At 53.7% G+C, this 9,782-nt stretch overlaps 1 protein-coding gene and 1 long non-coding RNA gene across 2 annotated transcripts; one reads left to right on the top strand and one right to left on the bottom strand.

Moving 5' to 3' along the window:
* The first annotated feature begins 694 nt into the window (after window positions 1–694).
* On the top strand, window positions 695–9,663 carry NOP2 (NOP2 nucleolar protein). Its single transcript, XM_067695533.1, has 16 exons — window positions 695–848; window positions 1,132–1,241; window positions 2,313–2,358; window positions 2,540–2,628; window positions 2,819–3,057; window positions 4,139–4,194; window positions 4,315–4,477; window positions 4,574–4,771; window positions 4,927–5,016; window positions 5,883–5,970; window positions 6,047–6,187; window positions 6,720–6,859; window positions 7,002–7,091; window positions 7,235–7,357; window positions 7,466–7,694; window positions 8,868–9,663. Exons 2-16 carry the CDS (start codon window positions 1,136–1,138, stop codon window positions 9,551–9,553), a joined length of 2,484 nt encoding a protein of 827 aa, XP_067551634.1. The 5' UTR covers window positions 695–848; window positions 1,132–1,135; the 3' UTR covers window positions 9,554–9,663.
* Window positions 6,460–7,306, bottom strand: LOC137201546 (uncharacterized). Its single transcript, XR_010932215.1, has 2 exons — window positions 7,192–7,306; window positions 6,460–6,936 (listed from the first exon to the last, which is right to left on the bottom strand). It is a non-coding gene; the product is annotated as an uncharacterized lncRNA (long non-coding RNA).
* Window positions 9,664–9,782: the final 119 nt, after the last annotated feature.

The following is a 9,782-nucleotide window of genomic DNA, read 5'->3' as shown; positions in this document are numbered from 1 at the left end:
AGTTCCCACTGTGCACGTGCTGTGTGCTGACAAGCCCACCTGTGCACAGCGGGGCCACCGGAGCCGCCGGGTTCACAGCCCACACCGCGGCCTCCTGGATCCGCGAGGGTGCGGAAGCAGACTTCTCCGGGCTGTGGACGTCGCGCGTATAAAATGAAGGGGTCTTCCTCGCAGAGTTGGGAAAACAAAACCAACGAAGGGCTGGAAGAGTTTTAACAGCTAAGCACCACCTTGCTGTCTATTTGAAGAAAGGCTGAAGTCGGTTTTTCTGTTAACTTGCGTGAATGAAGTCAGGACGCGAGATGCCTTCCTCCCGACCTCCAAGACGGGAACCTGGGCAGAGAGGACCGTTATCTGAGGGGGAGCGCGGGGTCTGGGGTCAAGGAAGAGGGTTTCCGCGTCGCAGGCGTGGGGTCCCCCGATCTTGAGGCGACGTCGGGCGGAGGAGGGCCCGGCTCTGGCGCCTCCGTTCGAGGGGAAGGGGCTGCTTTCGGGTACAGTATTTCCGACAAATCTGCAGTGAGGCGAAAGGCCCATGCCCGGAGGGGAGGGCGGGGAAGCCGAAAACGCCTTGGGTGCACCACCTTCTCCGGCCGGGGGGAAAGCAGAGCGGTCCGCCCGAGAATCGTGCCCGGCCGCACGGCCCCCCAGCCCCGCGCGGGCCGGGTAAGCAAACGTTCCGGCTTCCGCGGCGGCCCGGAAGACCGGAAGAGGCGGGGCCTCGGCAGGCACGCAGGGCGCCTGCGTAAGACGTTTTCGTGGTGCGGCGTCGGAGCGCTTGTCCTGGGCCGCACGTGGAGCTCCGCGCCTGCTTCCGAATCCCGTCTCGGGGCTGGATTGGCTTCCAGGTGAGCCGAGGCTTCGGGCGCGTCTGGAGGAATTTGGGGAAGGAAGGGTGAGGCGCTGGCCTGGACTGGGGCGTGGGGAGGGTGGGGGTACGCGGTACCTAGGGCGTGAGACCCAGGGCCCGGGGCTCAGCGTGGAGTGGAGGTTTGGACAGGCCTCGAGGGGCTGTTGAGTCGAGGTTCTGGTGGAGGCGATACCCTCTCCCGCTCCATTTCGCTTCGTCTGCGTTCTGCCTTTCCCTTACAATACGCGCTCTTCTACTGTCTCCCGTTTTGTTTTCCTCAGTACCATGGGGCGTAAATTGGACCCTACGAAGAAGGAGAAGCGCGGGCCGGGCCGAAAGGCCCGGAAACAGAAAGGTGCCGAGACCGAACTTGCCAAATTCTTGCCTGCAGGTAGGGGTCTGGCGTGCTCCCTCTCCCGATTCTCCAGCTTTTGCGCTATTCTTTTATCTGTAGCGCAACCCTTCCGTTTTTTTAGTCATTTTGTGTGTTCGCTTTCTGTTCAACCGGAATTTTCTTTTAATGAGTTACTAGGAAATAAGTAGGAATGAAGTACTCTCATTAGCGTTTAGAACTTAGGGAAGATGCGACTGGGACACAAGTACTCATGCAAGGAGAGGTGTGGTTTAACACTGCGGGAGTTCAGAGGAAGGGGGATCCCACGGAGTTAGAGAGTTTGAGAAGATTTTGTTTGAAAAGATTTTGTGAAGCAGTTGGGTTTTGAAAAATGGGTGACATTTTAGCAAGTGGAAGTTGGAAGGGGATAGTCCAGTCACTGTGAACTGCATTGTTGAGGGCATGGAGATGGGAAAGCACAGAACTGGTTCCTGCATGGTTGGTAGTCTACTGCATGGAAGACTGGGTGGGAGGGAAGAGTGGGCAAGCAGTTTGTGTTGAACATCATATAAAAGATGCAGTTTACTGAGGTGTTGGCAAATGCTAAACACTATACCGAAGCTTTTGGACACATTGTATCCTCTCATTCTCAGTGTCCTGTGAGAGAGGCCCTGCTAAGGAAATGGGTGCTGAGAGGTTAACCTGTAAACAGTTATTAAATGACAGAGCTGAGATTTAAATTTTCTGTTTCTTGGAGCATGTACGAACAGCAGCAGTTGTAAAGGTAAAATGTATCGTGGTTGGTAACTGATGAGTTGAGAGTAAAAGAAAGGGGAGAAGAAAGTTTTGAATCTGTGTTACCAGAATGACGATGATGCTGTGTGTTGAAATCAGTCTGGAGGGAGGCCCTGTTTGGATTTGGCTGGTGAACAGCCAGGTGGAAATCATCTCCTCTACATCTCTTATCCAGCTCCCGGTAGAGCACAGTGGAGTGAGTCATCATCTACTGCCTCTAACTAGTGTTCCAATTCTTTTCCCTTTTATTTCCTTTCCCGTTGCTTTTTTTTTTTTCATTTCCCCTGTAACCTCCTGTTCTGCCTGTTTAAAAAAAATTTTTTTTTTAAACAGGTGGTGATGAAAATTTCAAGAGGTTGTCCAGTCGTGCCCGAAAGAGGTGAGTGTGCATGTCTAGACTTACGTTACCCAGGTTAAACTGGTCCCACTCATCTTTAGGCACTGCTCCCATGTGATCATGCTGATGGAAAGAGCTGTTGGGGACTGTCAGGTTTCCCTGCACTGGGAAGTGGCAGAGCCTAGAGGTGTGTTCCATTTCCTCACTCCTTTTCTGTTTTCAGGGCAGCCAGGAGGAGGTTGGGCTCTGCTGAAGCCCCTGAGATGAATAAGTCCCCTGGGGCCAAACCATTGCCTGGAAAGCTATCAGAAGGTCAGTGGACATAGGAGCTGGGTGCCACGTGAGGAGTCCTCTGGGTCCTGGGTAGGGAGGGGCTTGTTGAGTATTTCTGAAGTGAAAGGAACAGCCAGAGGACGTTCTTGGGGGTAGGAAGTACAGAGGCTCCATCAGTGTGTGGCTGCCATCAGTCCAGGATTCTTCAAACCCTCTGGGATCTCTGCAGGAGCTGTCCAGGCACCCAGTAAGAAGGGAGCCCCGTCCTTATTTAACAGTGCTCGAGGCAAGAAGCGCCCAGCACCAACCCACAGCAGTGACGAGGAGGAAGAGGAGGAAGACTCTGAAGAGGGTGGTGTGGCGAACCAGGGGGACCTCTGGGGCTCCGAGGACAGTGACGCTGATATGGTAGATGACTATGGAGCTGACTCCAGCTCAGAGGACGAAGATGAGGATGACGGTGCAGAGGTGAGCTTTATCTCTCTGGGTCTTCAGAAAGCTATCCTTGCCTTTTAGAGTCTTTCCAGATCCTTGAGACTATCTCTCGGTGACAAGGATAAGCCTGAGTGGAGAAAAGGGATTTTAGCGTTCCATCACTTTTCGTAGCACCTTACCTCCTCTCAGCGCATGTGCAAGTTTAAAAGAGCCACAGGATAGAGCACTTTAAAATATAACGATGCTCAGTGCTGGTGAGGACATGGGAAGGTGGACACTTGTATGGCCCCACTGCTGGGACTAGAAATGCACACTTTTTTTTTTTTTAAGCATTTGGTATCTGAGAACCTTAAAAAGGTTTTTCCTTTTCACTTAGTAATTCCACCTTAGAAAGGTGATCCAGAACGTAGATAGGTTTACTTGCCGAAGTATAAGAAGTTATCATGTATTATACAGTTTAAGTATATGAGTGTGTTACTAGGAAAATTCAAGCATAATCGAGTCGTATGGAATAAAAAGGAAGTTCCCACTTTCACCCCTCTCCCCCAACCCCCCTTCTCTCTGCAGAGCTACTGTTTTGCGATTTCCAGGCACCATGTGGACCATAATGCCCAAACTCTGGAAACTTCCAAAATGCCTAATAGGCTTAAGTGAACTGTGGTTCATTCGTATGCTAAATTAACGTTTGGCCATTGCGTCTGTGAAAATGCTTGTGATCTGTGAATGAGAAAAGGCGAGAAACAGACTCGAAAATGAATCCTGATTTTAACTGTGTGAAAAATGTAGAGTAAGCGTGGAGGAAAATATGGCAAAACGGGTGCCCAGGGAAGTTTTTGTGTGTGTGTATGTGTGTGTGTGTGTGTCCGTGTCCTGCCTGCCCACCCGTGTACATATGGGTATGGGAAGAACAATGTACCGAACTCTTTCAATCCATCATTTCACTTCAGTAATGGTAAATATTTTGCTAATCTTATATTCACTTTTTCAGGGTCTAAATTTTTTTCTGGGAGCAAGAGTTATGTTTGTATTTAGGAAAAAAACAGAGGTAGGAGGTATTTCATGGGCTGGTGGAAGGGCAAGCTTTGCATCACCAGCCTCTTGTCTCTTTATTCAGTTGCTGCCCATTGAAAGGGCTGCTCGGAAGCAGAAGGCCCAGGAGGCTGTTGCTGGGTGAGTTTTGGAAACTCTTAGGGTGGAGAGTAGGCAGTGGCTGGGATGAAGGAAAATGTGAGGAAGGAGGAGGTGTCTGCTTTGATCTGTGAACCACTCTGTTCTTGGACCTGTTTATAGGGGCCAGTGGAGTGAGGAGGAGACCTATGAAGAGGAGGAAGAGGAGAAAGTGTCCCCTGGGTCAGGTCCCAAAGAGGATGATGAGATGGAAGGGGACCTGCAGATCAACGCGGACGAGGAGGAGACTTTTGTGCTGCCCCCTGCTGGGGAGATGGAGCAGGATATCCTTCTGGGGCAGGGGGAGCCGGAGGGGGATGCTGGGGAGAAGGCATTTCCAGGCCCCAGGAAACCAGGAAGCAGTTCCTTAACAGGTCCACATGCCCAGGTTCCAGACTTGCAGCGAGTTCACAAGCGCATCCAAGACATAGTGGGAGTGCTGCGCGATTTTGGGACTCAGCGGGAGGAAGGTCGGTCTCGTTCTGAATATCTGCAGCGGCTTCGGAAGGACCTGGCCACTTACTACTCCTATGGAGACTTCCTCCTTGGCAAGCTTATGGACCTCTTCCCTCTGTCTGAGGTACCGACTTGCCATTCTGATGCCCTTCATGCTTTTCTTTCCTCACTCTCTCTTCTCTTACACTGTGTAAGAAGGCAGCCAGCCCCCTTGCTCTCTGCTTTTCTGGCTGCGCTCCTAGGCCAGCCTGACCTGCTCCCTGCCATGCTCTGTCCCAGCTGGTGGAGTTTTTGGAAGCCAATGAGGTGCCTCGGCCCATCACCCTCAGGACCAATACCTTGAAGACCCGGCGCCGGGACCTCGCTCAGGTGAGGGGTGGGCCCTGAGGTTTGCTTGTCTCAGGGAGGCACTGAATCCCAGAGACCCCCGCCTACCCCCCCCCGTCCCACCGCACTGGGCGTGGGGGGTCTTAGTACCTAGGCATTTCTTGGTACAGGCATGGTCCCAGGAGGCAGACCTAGGCCTGGTGTCACGCTGGGTCTGTCTGGCAGGGCTGAGGACCTCTGTCGATTGGGGAGCTCGTCCCTTCAGCCTCTGCTCCCTGTGACAGGGCTGAGACATCCGCATCACGATGAAAATGCCGCCTCACAGAGAAGTGGGAGGGGGTTGTCTGCCTCGTAGATGATTGAGAAGCTGGTGAGGCTGTGATTCCCTATCCCCGGGAAAAGACGTGACACACACACACAAGCAGTGTTTTAAGCTCCTCATTTCCAGGGGTTCAGGGGCCCCAGGTTAAAACCCTGGTGCCAGAGGCAGTGGTGTGGCCTTGTGTGTTGTCTGTCTCCTGGTGTCTGTCTTCTGTTGCCTCTCCTGGAAGGTAACTCGATAGTTATCTTTAACGTTGCTATAACCAATAACGCTAAGTTTTAGGATGGCAAGGGGGCTGAGGCTCTTGGAAAGTCGGGGTCCATTTCCAGGAGATGAAAGAACAGGAGCTGGCAGTGTGCTCCATTGGGATGGAATTCAGACCTTGAGTTAGAACCTGAGGCTAAGGAAGAGGAGACTATGGGATGGGACAGACTGTTCTGTGCGCCTGTGATGATTGTGTCCTGACTAAGCTCCAGGGGTCGTGGTGCCACGGGCCTCCTGCCAGGACCAGGGTGTCACGTCTCCAGTCCCCTACTGGGTATAGTAGCTTCCGACGTTTTAACACTTTCATCCATCTTATTTTCAGGCGCTGATCAATCGTGGGGTTAACCTGGATCCCCTGGGCAAGTGGTCGAAGACTGGACTCGTGGTATATGATACTTCGGTGCCCATTGGTAAGTGTTCCCTGCCCCGGAGCCCTTCTGCCCGTGCCCTCGTCCCAGCATGTCACAGGCGGGTCCTCATCCACAGGTGCCACTCCCGAGTACCTGGCTGGGCACTACATGCTGCAGGGGGCCTCCAGCATGTTGCCCGTCATGGCCTTGGCACCCCAGGAACATGAGCGGATCCTGGACATGTGTTGTGCCCCTGGAGGAAAGACCAGCTACATAGGTATGAGAAGGGCCGGTGGGGCTAGGCTTCAGCTGGCGCTCTGCTTATGAAAGGAGGTGGGGTTGCACAGGCGGTCAGCAGAGTGGGCGGCAGCACAGGTTCTGGGGGCGGCCCCGCTCCAGCCCCACGAGGGCCTCTTACTGCCCACGTGACCTTGGGCACCTGTGGAACGGCGAGGTGATGGTGCTCGTGTTGGCTGTTATGTTATGCGTGGGTCCTGAGGGTTGAGGTGCGCATATGCAAGTCCCTGGCACAGTAACCGCTACGTATAATTAGTCGTAACCATTTTATTAAACTGTTATCCCTTGGAAGAAGTAACTTAGTCTGAAGGATCAGAAGGGCGTTCAGTAACAGAAAAGTCATTCTGGCGGGCTCGCTCATCACAGGGCCGGTGCGGACCGGGTAGCCGGTGGGGTTGCAGCTTATTTGGGGAAGAGGTGAGACTTCACAGGCAGAGTCTTGGGCTAGAGGGTGGCCGGCAGGTGTGGAGGCACAGGAGCTGCTGGTGAGCACTGTGCCCTCCTCCCTTCAGCCCAGCTCATGAAGAACACAGGTGTGATCCTCGCCAACGACGCCAACGCCGAGCGGCTCAGGAGCGTCGTGGGCAACCTGCACCGGCTGGGAGTCACCAACACCGTCATCAGCCACTATGACGGGCGCCAGTTTCCCAAGGTGGGGCTCCCCGCTGTGTGTCTCTCCTGGGGCGTCTCACCTGCTCCCTTCCCGACCTCAGGATGTTGAGACCTGCCCTTAGGAAATAATCGGTATGGTTCAGGTTGCCGAAAACATCCACTTAGCCTGCCTTTTTCCCCAGGTGGTGGGGGGCTTTGACCGAGTCCTGCTGGATGCCCCCTGCAGTGGCACCGGTATCATCTCCAAGGACCCAGCAGTGAAGACGAACAAGGTGCAGGGGTTGGGGGACCTGCTGAAAAGTCTCGGGGAAGGGGGGCTGGTGAAGCGGAGTGGGAGGTGGGCAGTCAGCTGCTCACGTCTCCTGAGGCTACCTTTAGAAAGTCCAGCGCTGTGGGTCTCTCCGTCCTGGGACAGGATGAGAAGGACATCTTGCGCTGCGCTCACCTTCAGAAGGAGCTGCTCCTGAGCGCTATCGACTCTGTCAGCGCCACCTCCAAGACGGGGGGCTACCTCGTCTACTGCACCTGCTCCATCATGGTGAGGCCTGTCGTGGGGCGAGGGGGGCAGGGCTGGCGCCGGCGCCCCCCAGCACCCCTCGGCTCCAGCTCCGCTTTCCCTTCCGTCTCTGTCTCCCCCACACGTCAGGTGGAAGAGAACGAGTGGGTGGTAGACTATGCCCTGAGAAAAAGGAACGTGCGGCTGGTGCCCACGGGCCTGGACTTCGGCCAGGAGGGCTTCACCCGCTTCCGGGAAAGGCGCTTCCACCCTACCCTGCGCTCCACCCGCCGCTTCTACCCTCACACCCACAACGTGGACGGTTTCTTTATTGCCAAGTTCAAGAAATTCTCCAATTCTATCCCCCAGTCCCAAACAGGTAAGCAGTGTGCTCTTTGTACCTCTCCTCTCCACCTTTGCTCTTTCTACCATAGCTTCAGGAGGCTTTCTGGTGTGACTGCGGGGAAGGGCGGATCTCGGCCTCCCTCTCCTGGCCTTTGCACGCTTGGGTGAGAGACCCCTTTCATCCCAGCTAGTTGTTCCCAAGCCTGGGCCCCATTCGGTGCGTTACGGGGTTCACGTGGGTGGGGTCTTTCCCTTGATCCTGCCAAATGGCTGCAGTTGGTCGGCACTAAACGCGTTCCCAGTGCGAGTGTGGTTTCTTGGCCGAGGGTTGCCTTACTGGTAATAGACCTCTGCCAGTCCAGCCTTGTCAGCATTGGGTTGGCACGCGACTCCTCAGAACTGTCCGTTCTCTGAGCCCATCACACTAATTGCAGATCGTTTCCTCAGCCATCTTGAGGAGTCTGGCCTTGATCTCAAGGGGAAGGGTGGGGTTTTCTGAAACAAGCCTGACGGCTCTGCCTGCTGGGATGCCACCCTGAGCTGAGTTGGAAGAGGGAGAGGCGGGCTTCTCTGGACACAAACAACATGACTTATTGAGTTGATTTTTTTTCCTCTTCATAAACAATGCCTCTTAACAAAAGTCACATCTGAATGTTAACAAAACAAAAACCTCTTTAAGAAGTAGCAAAATTTCTTGCATTTTTTTTTTGCTGTAACTGTAAAGATACATATTTAATATGTCTTCATTAATGAAGACCAGCTTTTTCTAGTTGCTCTGTGTGCATTCTTATTTTCCTGCATCTCGTCAAACTCTGCATGAAAAAAATATCTTTTCTGATTAAAAGAAAAGCCCAGTGCTTCAGGTTTTTTCAGGGTTCGCCTCCTCCTTAGAGTGTCTTGTTACCTGCTGGCCTCAAGGGGGCACAGCTTCCTCTGAAAACCTTTTGGCCCAAGGATGGGGATGGGTAGTGATGCCTTCTCTTTAATACAGGGTTCAAATATGACTTGCGTAAAGACCAGGTGATATTAAGTAATATGAAGCCAGGTAATCTGCTCTTAGGCACCGTCCCAATTGTGTGGAACACTTGGCCAAGAGATAGTACCCCGGCAGTTTCCTTATTTTAATACCTCTACCTACCTCCACTAATGATCAAGACCCAGTGATGAGGCCTGTTTTCTCAAACCATCTGTTTAATTTTAACCTCAGGAAATTCTGTGATATCCACCCTTACAAATCTAGACTTGCCCCACCTGAAAGGGCAGGTGACCCCCCAGCCTGAGAGCAGCAGGCAGCCTGCCAAGAAGGCCAGAGTGGCTGGTCAAGCAAAGCAGCGGCTGCAGAAACGGAAACATCCCAAGAAGGCTTCCTTCCAGAAGCAGAACGGTGTCTCCAGAGGGACAGACTCAGAAGTGTCCACTGTGTGTTCTGTCACAAAGGCCCAAGCTTCCTCTAAGCTGCAGGATAGCAGTCAGCCAGCTGAAAAAGCAGCAGGGGTCAGGGAACCAAAGGTAGCCGGGAAGCTACAGCAGCAGTCACCCGAACTGCAGTCCTCCAAGAAAGCTGCCTTCCGGAAGCGGCACGCTCCTCCTAAGGGCACCTGCACGGAAACACCTGCTGCGCCGTCCCTCTCCAAGACGCAGGCCACTCTCAAGCCTGAGGACCGTGGTCAGCCCCTGGGGAACACCACAGGGGCTGAGGAGGTTAAACAGCGGGTGCCAGAGCAGCCTCTCAAGAAAGCTGCCTTCCAGAAACAGAAGGGTACCCCCAAGGGACCTAAGACTCCAGTCATGTCCCCCCACCGGGGGGGTCACAGCCGGCCCCCACCAGCAAAGAGGAGAAAATCTCTGTCCAGGGGCGGCCGCCAGCCCCTGCTGTCTCCGATGGATGGTTGAACTATGCAGGGGTGGCTCATTGCCGTTGTTACTGGGTTGGAACTCTTACCTCTATGAGGATGGCTTCCCCACTGGGGATGTGAAATTTAATACACATTTTACAATCTCTGGCTGCTGTGTGTTTTTTTGAGGGGACTGGGTACTGGCTTTGCTGCTTGAAGGGTAGAGGTGGGAGGGTGGGACGGGGAACCCCTGAAGAGAGCGGACAGTGTGGTATACTGAGAAATAA

This window comes from Pseudorca crassidens, chromosome 11 (genome assembly GCF_039906515.1).
Source record: "Pseudorca crassidens isolate mPseCra1 chromosome 11, mPseCra1.hap1, whole genome shotgun sequence".
NCBI classification, from domain to species: Eukaryota; Metazoa; Chordata; class Mammalia; order Artiodactyla; family Delphinidae; genus Pseudorca; species Pseudorca crassidens.
The sequence above is the reverse complement of the archived record's forward strand: the minus strand, read 5'-3'. Positions and strand labels throughout refer to the sequence as shown.